The sequence below is a fragment of the Mytilus edulis genome, chromosome 10 (genome assembly GCF_963676685.1).
Source record: "Mytilus edulis chromosome 10, xbMytEdul2.2, whole genome shotgun sequence".
NCBI classification, from domain to species: domain Eukaryota; kingdom Metazoa; phylum Mollusca; class Bivalvia; order Mytilida; family Mytilidae; genus Mytilus; species Mytilus edulis.
In genome coordinates, this window is record NC_092353.1 from 29,275,085 (window position 1) to 29,289,087 (window position 14,003).

The window sequence follows — 14,003 nt, forward strand, 5'->3', positions numbered from 1 at the left end:
CGAATTCTGTGGATTTAGATCAAGCAGTCGACAGCTTATGGGATAAAAGTATCAATGTGAATACCCGCAATGTTTATTCAACAGGATATAAATGTTTTATTCAATTTGGTTGCAATCATATCACTGGATTCAACTCAAGGAGTTTCAATATGTCTAAAGTTTCGGAAGATTTATTGATCTATTTCGTGGCCCATTGCCAATCAGTGTTAAAACTGAAATATTCAACAATCAAATTATATCTCGCTGGAGTTCGTTTTCATGGAGTTAATTTTGATAATGTGAACCCACTTTGTGATACCAACGCTTGCAAAATGTGTTAAATGGAGTTAAAAAATTTGAGAGTAAGCCATTACGACAAAAGTTGTCAATAACGTTTAAAGTTTTACAGGAAATAGTAACTTGTTTGCAATGTGGATTTTTCAATCATGATTATATGGATTTAACATTTCAAACAGCGTGTATTCTGGCATTGTATGGTTTCCTGAGATGCAATGAGTTTACATGTAGAACTGTGTTTGATCCAGATTCAAATTTATGCGTTTCTGACATAAATATCGTTTCAGAATCCGAAGTAACTGTTAATTTAAAAGCTACAAAGACAGATATATTCCGACAAGGTATTATAATTTCCTTGTTCAAGATAGAGGGCGTCGTTTGTCCGTATAAATTGCTATCCCAGCTGATGAGTGTAAGATTAAACCTAAACGCAAAGCAGAATGATTCGTTTTTTCGTTGAAGAAACCGGAAAACCACTTTCCCGGAACTATTTTATAAGTAAGCTGAAAACAATACTCATAGCATTAGGATATAGTGACAAGGATTATAGCGGACATTCTTTTCGAACAGGTGCGGCCACAAGTGCTAGTTCTAAAGGTATTGAGGACAGCATGATACAAACACTGGGACGTTGGAAATCAGATTGTTTTAAACGTTACATCAGAACTTCTAAATTGGATATTAAATCCGCGCTGGAAAAGATTAAATAACAAGATACAATGCAGAAAACGTTTTTTACAATCGGTTATAACTTTGTAACTTGTCCTCCATCCTAGCCTTGTGTCTTTTCTTCTCACGTTGATCTCAATATTGTGGTTAAGGAATTTTATATTGACATTAATTTTTCTCTAGATCAACTTTAATTTTAACAAGACACAAGGCTTCATCAGGCACAACATCTATATTCTGTCAAATATAATATCGTTTCCCCAAAACATTTCTGAGTAGTTAGGGTGCCTACGTGCCTTAACGAGGAATAGTCTCATCTTGATTGCTCAACAGCTCTATTTCACGTCGGTCTATGCCCACAAAGATTTACTCTTATGCGGTACCACGTGGAAAATCAAGTAAGGCTATACCGCTCGGGAACGGCTTGCTAAAGTACTCTGAGACAAGTAGACTGGTAGTCGTACACACACGTGTATGCAAATACCCCTATGGTGACGCATTTCTGTCAAAGATATGTGGCTAGCTCAGGCACAGTATTTTAGCGGCAAGTTATCCTTAATTATCTGAGAACACACTATCATTTTATGTACATACTGTGTGTTTTGTGTCAACTGCAGGTAGCATGTAATTTGTTTTGTTCTTGATTTACAATATGACAGAACTGAGTGAATTACATGATACTAGAGAAAAATATCCTCAAACATTCACACAGTGTGCCGCGCACACTGCTCGGATAGTTAAGTATAATGTTGGCGTCAGTTAGTTTACATTCATCGCTTTTTATTCACTGACGCCAAGGAAGTTTTATGTAACATTACGTGTTGCCCTTAAGCCCAAATATTTGTATAATAAAAATAATTATTTTATTATGTTTTATATTTTTTCAGTACTCGAACAAATCAGACTGGGTATCTTGAAATACTTCCTGCTGGACGTTTACAGGCTTTATATCAACAATAACTACTTTCGTAATTATGGTATATTGTCTGTGATCGTTCTTATAGACGGTCATTAAAAGCTATCAATTATCTGCGGTCAAGGTTAATTTATATTTATTTGTACATCTCTAATCATTTTTCACGCCTGTAATTCTCTTATCAAAGGTCTATTAAGGTCAACGCATTGAGGTTTTATTAGTTAATTGGCTTTGGTCAGCTGTGTCGGTATTAAAAGAGGGACGAAAGATACCAAAGGGACAGTCAAACTCATAAATCTAAAACAAACTGACAACGCCATGGCTAAAAATGAAAAAGACAGAAAAACAATAGAACACATGACACAACATAGAAAACTAAAGAATAAACAACACGAACCCCATCAAAAACTAGGGGTGATCTCAGGTGCTCCGGAAGGGTAAGCAGATCCTGCTCCACATGTGGCACCCGTCGTGTTGCTTATGTGATTACAAATCCGGTAAATAGTCTAATTCGGTAGGTCATTAGAACTTTGGATCATACAATTGATGTGTATTTATTATGTTTGAAACATGCATATGTTGTATAAATTAGAAATTTTTAATTGATGTTTATATTAATGTTCCATGTTCTGTCCGACTCGGCTTCTGTTGAAATCATTATTTATTTAGGTGGACGATACACATTTTATTACTAGATTTATGATGTCTGTGGTAGAGACGGCAATGTTTTCTTAACCGTCATGACTTGGTGCACGTGTTAATTTTTCAATCTTTGTCAGGTTTATTCAGTCAGTTGCATTGATAGTTAGTAGCAGTATAGAAGTGCAAAATTCAAATCAACTCTGCAGCCGCCCCAACACCGCCGATTTTTATGAAGATGTTGTGCCTTTATGGTTCACGTTATGTTACTATTTTAAATGATCAGGCCAGACATTTATGAACATTTTCTGAGTAGTTAGGGTGCCTACGTGCCTTAACGAGGAATAGTCTCATCTTGATTGCTCAACAGCTCTATTCCACGTCGGTCTTTGCCCACAAAGATTTACTCTTATGCGGTACCACGTGGAAAATCAAGTAAGGCTATACCGCTCGGGAACGGCTTGCTAAAGTACTCTGAGACAAGTAGACTGGTAGTCGTACACACACGTGTATGCAAATACCCCTATGGTGACGCATTTCTGTCAAAGATATGTGGCTAGCTCAGGCACAGTATTTTAGCGGCAAATTATCCTTAATTATCTGAGAACACACTATCATTTTATGTACATACTGTGTGTTTTGTGTCAACTGCAGGTAGCATGTAATTTGTTTTGTTCTTGATTTACAATATGACAGAACTGAGTGAATTACATGATACTAGAGAAAAAATATCCTCAAACATTCACACAGTGTGCCGCGCACACTGCTCGGATGGTTAAGTATAATGTTGGCGTCAGTTAGTTTACATTCATCGCTTTTTATTCACTGACGCCAAGGAAGTTTTATGTAACATTACGTGTTGCCCTAAAAAAAAATTAAATATAAAAATATATAACTGTTGTATAGAAGGTATCAACTGCTACCATGGTTTGGCACACGCTGTTTATATTGTTAAACAGAAACAGAATGGAATATAGGAAAATTTATTTGTTATATCAGTCAATTGTATATAAAAAAAAAGTATTTAAAGTGAAATAACAACAATAACAAACTCCGCGGAAAATTCTAAACGGAAATTCCCTAGGCAAATGACAAAATCTTTTGTTTTATTTCAACTGGGTTTCCGCCTATAATGCTTTCCAGGAGAGAAAATATATAAATGATATAACAACCAATCACAGATAGCCAGTTATTTTTTATTCTCCATGTCATGTTCCCCATGTAATTGTGTTTAGTACAGTGTAATCGTGAGACAATAAAACTAACACTCTTTAGGAAAAGGGAGACATTCCCAAAGATAATGAATGCGTGAACACAATCAGAACTGTACCGTTGTATTATTGAAAAAGAACAGGTGCTACTTATGTTTATTTTTTCTCTTTTAGCAATAATCAAACTATCAATCAAATTTATCATTATGCTGTCAACGAATTGATATTTATTTGACATCAATCATACACATTTTGATTGGTCATTTAGAAATTTAAAATATCAAGTAAATTTAGAGGATAAATCTCAAATGAAACTGGACCTTTCAGTTTTAAGTGATGGACATTAAAGAAGATAATGAAATTCATCTTGATCAATGTCATTATTACATAACTTACAAAATATTTTGTCTGGGAGTATTCCTTTACTTCTTTCCTCTTCTTGTCCAAGTCATTTGTACTGATTCTAAATTTGGTTAGCTTATTTATTTTTTTATAGAGCGAATTATTGAGATATTAATAAGTCAGGCGCTGGGAGAGACGTGAGTTATTGAGAAATTGCAAGTTGACAATTGCAAAATTATAATCATCCCGTTTTTCATAGATTCTAGGTTGTAGTCCGTCGATATTAAAATATAAGAAAAAGATCAAGATAAGTTGCCAACCTTCTAGTTTAAGTAGTATTCTTTAAAATCTCATATGTCAGAAAGTAAGTAAATATATTTATTTAAAGTAGACACATATGTACATGATAACAGACAACATTCATCATGCAACTTCAAATATTATAAAAATAATAAAAAAGCATAACCAACAGATCAAACACTTTAATCGAATTCGAAATGATAACAACTGTCATATTCCTGATTTGGTTCAGGCATTTTCTTTTATAGGAAATGGTGGATTAAACCTGGTTTTATGGCTAGCTAAATCTAGGACCTGTATGATAGTCGCATAAAATTCCATAATATTGACAACGATGTGTGAACAAAACAAACAGAAACTATAAAACTGTAAAAATGTAAAAATAGGGGAACAGCAGTTAACATGGTGTTACATAATCTTAAAGTAAAGTTAATCACTATAAACATGCGAATATGTCAAAAAGGTAATTTACAAATTGGCATAGTTACAAAATTCATTAGGAAAAACGAAAGACAATAATACAAAATATTTACCAATGCCCAATAACATAATGACGGGACGTATAAGTACTGAGCCACGTCAAAATGATATTGACAAAAATATACTCAACAGTTAAAAGTAATAATTTATAAAGACAAATAATTGATACCATCAAACTTTATTACGATTACAGCCAACGTCAGTAATTGGAATCTATGCCCCAAAATCATCGTGTAGCCCTTGTGAAATTTAATATTAACCAACAAGGTCTTGGTATCTTCCAATGAACTTTTCTAAAAAGGACGAGACGTGTTTGAAATACCCCTGGTTCATCTGCTTTAAAAAAAAAATAGCACTGTACATTATTATTAAAATTTCAGATGTCAGATACCTGGTATGAACAATGATACCTATAATGTACAGAACAACCAGCATGCCAGTATAATTAACAGAACAATTCCACCATCTCATGATGAGATCCACAAGTATGATCGCTGTCATTATTACCAGTACAGAAATAACAGCAGAAACAGGGTTAAATGTTCTAAATGGGTGTATGATACCAACACTTTCACTGAAACATTTGCTTCAAAGGTTTGTGTCATATTCATTTCTATCTTATAGATTTTTTGGAATCGCTTCAGTGGTTTCTTGGTATAAGCTTGATCAACAAGCCTGCTTAGTAAAATATGATGTCCTCCAGTGTTGCAGAATGTGGGTTTGTTTCCTAATGGGATCAAACAATAGACATGAAAATTGGTATTTGCTACTTTATCAGCTGAGTACGTGATATTTAAGAGGAAACCTAGTCGTCTCGAATAAGGAACCCAGATAGAATGATATAATGTGAACTGTTACCCTATAAACTAACACATCAACATCAGCAGGGTTCATATTAATAACATATCTACAGGATCGTTTCCTAAAATGAATGTCATATTGCTACTACATTGACGATGTACACCGAAACCCCATTGTCCTTGAACTCATTTGCAATTTCGAATTCAATAGACAACTTTCGAGTTTGATGCATTTCCGTCAAAAACTCTGGTTTTAGTGAACGTCATTTGTGCGTTTAGGGGCGTCGTCACTTCCGTTTCAATGTTGAGCGAGTGGTTGGAAAACTATAATTCTATATTGTACGAATTATTCAGCAAATTAAATTCTCAAAATTGACAATCAGCACTGCTGTCATTAGGGAATTGTCATTAAGTACCTACAGAACAACCATTATTTCTAGTTTATCCTGCACAACGACGATCACTAAGACGCTTGATGAACGTAAATAGTGCAGGCATACAGGCGATCCCCTCTATCTGGTAAATGACGTCATAAAGGCGCGCATAATTGACGAGTTTTTGCCGGTGACGGATGAACTCGAAAGTGGTCTATTGTCGAGTAAGGTCAAATGATTTATTTCAGCTTACAAAAATATATTATATGATTTAAGGCAATACTTAATGCACTACAACAAATAAAAAAAATATCGACAAACAAGAGAGTTAGTTTTTGTCGAGAATATTTAGTTTTTAGATTTTTGACCGTTTATAAAATGTTGAGAATAGCCTGACACTAAATCGAGGAACATTAAACTATTAAACAAGGAGAACATGGTTCATTTTACCTTAAGATAGCGATGTAATTATTCTTTCATGAGTGACACGAAATTCCTAAAATAAATATAATTGAAGTAAACTTATACACATATACGTTATCCCTATTATAATAATAAGGTGTGTATTTACAGATGAACTTTGTTTGCGATGACGCAATCAAAAGATCACATGCTCAAATGATATTTTATGGTGGAGTTCTTGTTGGTGATGTGTCATTTGGTATATTGTCAGACAAGTAAGAACATTTAGATAGAGAGAGAGACCGATAAGACAGACAGACAGACGAGACAGACAGACAAACAGAGAGACAGATGAAAATATTTACAAAACAGTTGATCAATTTATATGTTAAAAAATGTAGAATTTTGACTAATTCTTTTTTTATCACCTCACTACTTCTTCAACCTTATAAATACAATCGTATAAATATTTCAATCTTTGCGTATCATTCGAAACCTGCTTCTTCAAGTTACTAGATAACAAAACAGCAAAACATAGCTTGTATAGAGTGTGTAACAAGACTTTTTTGTTACAGAATTGGCAGAAAGAAAACGTTTTTGTTATCAACCATTATAACATTAGCAATGGCTGTTGCTGTTGCATTCTCACAGACCTTTTATGTATTTGTAATACTTGAGTTCATGATTGGTGCCGCACACCACGGTGGATTTATGATCTGTTGTGTCATGAGTATGTATACATATGATAAAAGGAGATGGTGTATATAAACGTCTATGAGCAACCCAATAGAAAAACTAAAAATCATTTAAAAGTCTACAAACAGTAATCAGCCAAATACATAGATCTTTAAATCGAAAATCAAAATAACTTTTGAATAAATAAAAGAAAAGAATAATAATAACATACATCAACATTATATAAACAAAATGACAAAAACAATTATATTGATACGTGATATGACCACATGAACATATGAATATGTTCGTTCCTTGTATGCTATTAGACTAATTTTTGTTTCCTTATTTTCCATGTTTACTTATGTGCTTTGCCTAAAGAGTGTCTATATGTTGTTTTTTTTGTTTTTTTTTTAATTGGTGACATGGTTGTTCGTTTTTATGTTGATTAATATTATAAAACCATGCTGAGCGCTGTACCCTTGTTTTGGACATTTCAACATATATTGTCTGTTTGGTTTGCTCACACATTGTTGTCAATAAATAAAGGCGACACTAGAATACCGGTGTTCAAAAGTCATAGACTGATTTATATAATGGAATTATATGCGACTGTTAAATAAGCAAAAGGTGTATCTAGCTATAAAACCAGGTTTAATACAACATAAGGAAAAGCCTGTACTAAGTCAGGAATGCGACAGTTGTTTTCCATTGGTTTGATGTTTTTGAGCTTTGATTTTGCCATTTGATAAATAAAGTTTAATACATGACAAAGTCCGTATTGCATGCTGTATCATACTGTAAAATCAGTATCACATGCCGTATCATGTTGTAAAATCCGTATACATGGGATGGTATTCGCTTTATCATATATTTAAACTGTTCTGATGTCGGTTGTTTTTATAGTTTAACGTCTCATGCCAAACAATGGCGTCATTCAGTGAAAACATTTTGCTATTTAATCTTCGGGATATTATTTGAAAGAGATATAGAAAGGATGAGAGGCTTTGCATGAATTAAAACCTGGACTTCATGTAAATTTATTGGGAAACACTACTGTCATAAATGAGAAATCCGAATAGGGGTGTGATAGAGGGTAGACATGTGATAAAGGGGTGTGATAAAGGGTGCGCATCAAAGATGAGTGATACAGATTAAACAGCAGGCTATTTATCAAATATTTAAAACTACTGTATTTACTTCTAAATATATGATAAGAGACTATTATATTTAATTTCTCCTTGGAAACGGTATTGTTTTCCTTAATTTGATTTTTAAAGAAATTATAATCGCTGTATTTTGCTTCTGGGTTTTAGCTATCTGTTGCTGAATTATTTAATCTTATGTTCCCGTTTGTTCCCGTTTGTTCTCGTTTTCCCTTTGAGACTTTAAGATGATTTTGAAATGAATGAGTTTTGGTAAATCCAATTTTATTCTCAGTTTTTTTACAAAATATTTTAGCGTTCTTTTCAAATCCATTATAGTATTTAGCTGACTATTAGGACACGTAGTGTTTATATGATCATTAATTTTAAGCTGTTGAAAAGTTAAAAAAAATCATTACGCAAAAGTGAAATGGAAATAATCGACTCATGCTCATATGTTTTCTATTTCTTCTCGAAAGGTTTGGAATATGTTGGACCGTCAAAGAGGGTTCTTACTGGTATTCCTATACATATTTTCTTTGCGTTTGGTATAATGTATATAGCATTAATGGGTTATCTTCTGCGAAACTGGTTTTATGTACAGCTGGCAGTCGGTGCTCCATTTGCAGTTTTCTTATTTTATTGGTGGTAAGTTTACAAATACAACATGTTCATTGTTAAATAATTTTCTCAACAGGAAGTATAATAAGCATTTTGTCATGTTATTTTGTCCAATATATATTCATAGCTACATCTATGACTTTTACGCATTTTATGACTTCTTTGTTGGTTTTATTATGACACCATAGTTTACTCTTCTCTCCTTTTAAAACATTAGTAAAGGAAAGTGTTTTTGATAGTGAATTCTGATAGAAATAAAAAATAGAATACATTACAATAATTAGACGCTTTCAAATATTGGGTAATGCTTTAAAATAATATATACCATCTATATAATAATTGAATTGTTTCTAAATTCCTCATAGGTTGATCCCAGAATCATCTAGATGGCTTTTAAGCATGGGCAAATATTATGATGCTGAAAAAATTATACAACGAATAGCAAAAGTAAACAAGAAAAAGATCCCATCTAGAATGATTGATGAAAAGACATTGGAGAATCCAAAGACGGCAAACGTGTATCACTTGTTTTCTACCTTAGAAATGACTAAAAGAACGATCATACTTCTATGGAACTGGTAAATATTTACAGAAATCCGGAAAAGTAGTGCGAAAAATTTATGTTTACTGTTACGTAGATATCAAATGGCATAAATTCAGAAATTAGTGCGAGGTTTTTATTATTGCGAAAAATGCGACAGAGTTGTAAACGCAATAATCTAAACTCGCAATTTGAAATATTTTATATGAATTAAACAGGATTTTTCTCAAAATCGTAAAAATTAAAATCGCATTTAAGTCTAAAATGACAAAATCGCAATAATAAATGCACGCAATAATTTTTGTATTTACAGTAGGTGTCTGTATACACATAAGAATATGTGGTATAATTGAAGATAGAGAACTATCAACCGGAATTCAGATGACGCGGAAGAAAACACAATCCGTTTATAGATTTTTTTTACATCTTTTCGGGTTTTTTTTCTTTTTAATTATTTCTTTTCCCCGTATTTATTTTGGTGAATAACATTCTCTTGATATTTTAAAAGAGGGACGAAAGATACCAAAGGGACAGTCAAACTCATAAATCTAAAACAATAGTTTCTTAGCTTGCCTTTTCTTTAGCCATGACATTATAATACATAATCGGTTGATTCATATATTTAATATGGTATGATTGCCTAGGAGACATTTATACACCTAATGTCACAGTACCCAAATTACACCAAGTACCCAAATTGCACCTTTTCGATAAAAATAGCTGCGGAAATCATACACGTTTTCTTTGAAACTAAACGTAGATAAATATATTTAAAGTATACACAAAACTTTCACAGTATATATCAACAGATGAAGCATTCCCTAGAAAACGTAACATATCCAACTAAGTTAGACATCATGTGACTTTTGTGACGTATACTAGATGCCATTTTGTATTATATTTCCCCATTTAAAATACATAGATGCTTCAATAAAATTTAATTTTCTCATAAACCTGACCCGTTTTCTAACGTTTGTAAATCAATCCTTAATATTCAAAGATATTTCTATCAAACAATTTTGGTCCTAACAGTTTAATTTTTTGTTAAACTCTGTCAAATCTGAATAGTAAAACATGCACTTTTTCTCGTCATTTCTCCGTTGACTCAATGCTAAATTACCGATACTCATATCTACTTGTAAAACAAATAAAGAAATTCCGTAAATAAAAAAAAATATTGCAAATCGATTAAAACATATATCTGGCGAAAAATACTACTTAAAACAGTTTAATTTCAAGACAAATTCTGTCAAAAATCGATTTAAAAAAGGGAATTTTTCGGGATTTTTCAAAATGGCTGATGGTGTATATGGAAATGTTGCATCAAATCGAGGATTTGTATAGTAAGACTTTCCTAGATTATATTTAATTTTCCACGCAGAATCTCTGATGTTTCTGTTATTTTCTCTGGTGATATTTCGATATGATTGATTTCAAAATTTCTTAATAAAAAAAAATATTATTTTAAGTGAGACACGGGAAAATTAATTTTGACAGATATCCCGGATATATACTGTTACCAGAAAATAGTTAACAATAAAATTTATAGTAACATTTTTCTGTTCTTTTTTTAAGGTGTTTTTCCTGTTTTCTGTATATTTTATATCTTTCTTTAGAAATGTATTTATACATTCCTTTTAGAACAAAAAATGTTTTCATCCCAAGAGAAAAAAAACAATGCCCAAAAATTATTATAGATAAATTTTCTATATCTTTAAAATTTCCTCCCTTCAACGACACTTCTACAAAAAAAACACAGAATGGAAACTTTTGCCTGGATCATAAAAAGTAAAAAAAAACAAATCTACTGAAACTCCGAGGAAAATTCAAAAAGGAAAATCCCAAATCAAATGGCAAAATCAAAAGTTCAAACACATCAAACGAATGGATAACAACTGTCATATTCCTGACTTGATACAGGCATTTTCTTATGTAGAAAATGGTGGATTGAACCTGGTTTTATAGCTAGCTAAATCTCTCACTAGTATGACAGTCGTATCAAATTCCATTATATGGGCAACGATGCATGAACAAAACAAACAGACACAAAAGGTAAAGATGTCAAAAATAGGGGTACAGCAGTCAACATTGTGTTATCATCTTAATCACTATAAAAACAACAAATGTAACGAAGAAGCACAAAAAGGCATACATTAAATTTAACATCCTCATTTTGCTTATATTATACGATTTTATTTATCTATGTAAAATCCACCCATAAAGGATGGAAGGTTTTAAGTACTGGTGCAAAATTGTGCGTTTGAAATTCGAATAGGTAGACATAAAATGATTTTGTCATTGCAAGTATGACGGGATACATAAATACAGAGTCACATAAAGTAGATATAACCAAAAAAAGTAATAATAATAATAAATAAAATAATTGTGTTGTTCAAAGTACTTCGGGATACATAAGTACAGAGTCACGTCAAATAAAATTGAGAAAGGAAATGGTGAATATGTCAAAGCGACAACCACCCGACCATAGAGTAAACAACAGATGTATATCACAAAAAAGAGTAAACAACAAATGTATATCACAAAAAAGAGTAACAGTAAAAGTAGTATTAATAAATAAAATAGTTTTGTCATTCAAAGTACGGCCTTATTTATATAAACAATAAAATGAACGAAAAACAAATATGTAACACATAAACAAACGACAACCACTGACTGACAGGCTCAGTAAAATAAACGTAGTTAAAAAACAACTGTCGAAATAGATGGAATTTGGGTACCGTTACGTTATATATATAATAATATAAGGTTTATACCTCTTCCTTTCTTTAATGTTGTCTTTTTTCCTCTATATTTCATAGATTCATTTTTAAAATGTTGGAGGATAAAACTAGCATTAAATAAATTATCGTTTCCAGCAAAAAGACAAAGAGACAAATTTAAACACGCACTCGACTTTTGTAATATACGTCTGTAGTACTATGGCATACTGCTTCTGTCGAGGAAAGACGTTTATGTTCACATGACTTTCTTTTAGCACTTTGGTGTTGTCATCGCTGTCTATTTGAGTTATGATGATTTCATTAGACACAAATGCTTTCAAATAAAAACGCTTTGGACCAGGATGTAAAAAAAATCTACTTTTAAGCTCAATACTATATTTCAGTGTATGAAAATAAGAAGAGAAAAAAAACACAAAAAAAATAATACAAATATCGAGGTTATAATCGGTATCACTTTGTGTTCAGATAATCGATGCTAATGAAATGAAATAAGTTGCAAAGATAATTTGACCATTGTTCACAAAAAATTATAAAAACGTTTGTTCATAGATTTAACTGGATTGCATTTAAACGTAATCACAACGTATTTCAGGATAGTGATTGCTATGGTTTACTATGGAGTAACCATGCATACTGGAGGCAATATTGGTGGAAATTTTTACTTGAACTTTTTCATACTTGCTATCGTAGAAGTTCCTGCTAAATTGCTTGTTATGGCAACATTAAACCGCGCTGGAAGAAAAAAAATCCATTGTTTCTGTATGGTTGTTGGAGGTGTTGCTTGTATGTGTACAATATTTACAGTTATATATGGAGGTGATGGTAAGGTATTATGTTAAATATATTGCAGCAAAAACCATATTGAATTCTAAAAAACGACAGAAGATACCAATAAAATGCATCATTGCTTGTACGGTTCATTTTAATCGAAAAACGTCACCATTTTTTATGAAATTGATTCACGAATGATGATTTTAAAAAGTACTCGCAGATGACGAATGCCAGATTTTAAATATATGTATATGATTTGACGTTGTTTTCTGTCAATTTCTTTAAATTTAATATAACAATTTAAACGAAAAACTAACGGCCTAATATATGTACAAAAATATGAACAAAAAACAATTATGTAACACATCAACAAACGACAGCCGCTGAATTACAGGCTCCTGCCTTGGAACAGACATATGGAAAATGTGGCAGAGTTTTACTTGTTTGTTAGCGACAAACCACCCCCTCTCCTCAGCTTAAGAAGAATAAGTCTGTTTGTTTTGCTCACACATTGATTTGAAAAAAAAAGAATTCGGTATGTCCGTCATAGAAGTGAAAGGTTTAGCTTGATTTAAAAGAAGGGTTCATTCACTGTTTTCTACATAAGGAAATGCCTGTACCAAGTCAGAAACATGACAGTTGTTTTCCATACTTATGAAGTGTTTGAGCATTGAAGTTTCATTTGATCAGGATTTTTTTCGTTTAGAATTGGAGTTCGGTTTAAAATTCTTTGCTTTTTTACTTTTATATGTTTATTTCATTAGAATTTTAATTTTGATGTGGGTTCGTGGTCTAGTGGTTAGGACCGATGGCTTCAGGGCTAAAGGTCCGTTTCGAATCTGACTTTGTGAGCCGGAATTTTTAGTACATCAGAAGGGTGATGTTGACCCTCCTACACACTTCTCTGGTACGCAGACCGAGGTTTCAACTAGGATTGTTACTTTGGTGGTCTAGGTTGGTCAAAGTTGACCCCTATTTTTACCTGAAGATCAATCTACTGATATCTCTTCGGTTTGTCTGTTTCTACTTAGTGTTCTGGTGGTTATCTCCGAGAACTTAGGATTCCTCCGCCATAATAACAGTCTTTCCGGTGTCCTAGC

The 14,003-nt window shown here is 32.4% G+C and overlaps 2 protein-coding genes across 5 annotated transcripts in view; both read left to right on the top strand.

Annotated features, from left to right (window-relative positions):
• Positions 1-14,003, top strand: part of LOC139490840 (organic cation transporter protein-like) — a 54,233-nt gene that overhangs the window by 22,560 nt on the left and 17,670 nt on the right. For all 4 annotated transcript variants that reach the window (XM_071277907.1, XM_071277904.1, XM_071277905.1 and 1 more), the window contains 6 exons: positions 5,214-5,427; positions 6,581-6,684; positions 6,985-7,139; positions 8,709-8,877; positions 9,216-9,428; positions 12,725-12,954. In XM_071277907.1, coding sequence (XP_071134008.1) covers positions 5,214-5,427; positions 6,581-6,684; positions 6,985-7,139; positions 8,709-8,877; positions 9,216-9,428; positions 12,725-12,954 — 1,085 coding nt within the window. The remainder of the gene's footprint in view (positions 1-5,213; positions 5,428-6,580; positions 6,685-6,984; positions 7,140-8,708; positions 8,878-9,215; positions 9,429-12,724; positions 12,955-14,003) is intronic.
• The window catches only part of LOC139490850 (uncharacterized), a 28,740-nt gene that overhangs the window by 2,946 nt on the left and 11,791 nt on the right, over positions 1-14,003 (top strand). The window lies entirely within an intron of this gene.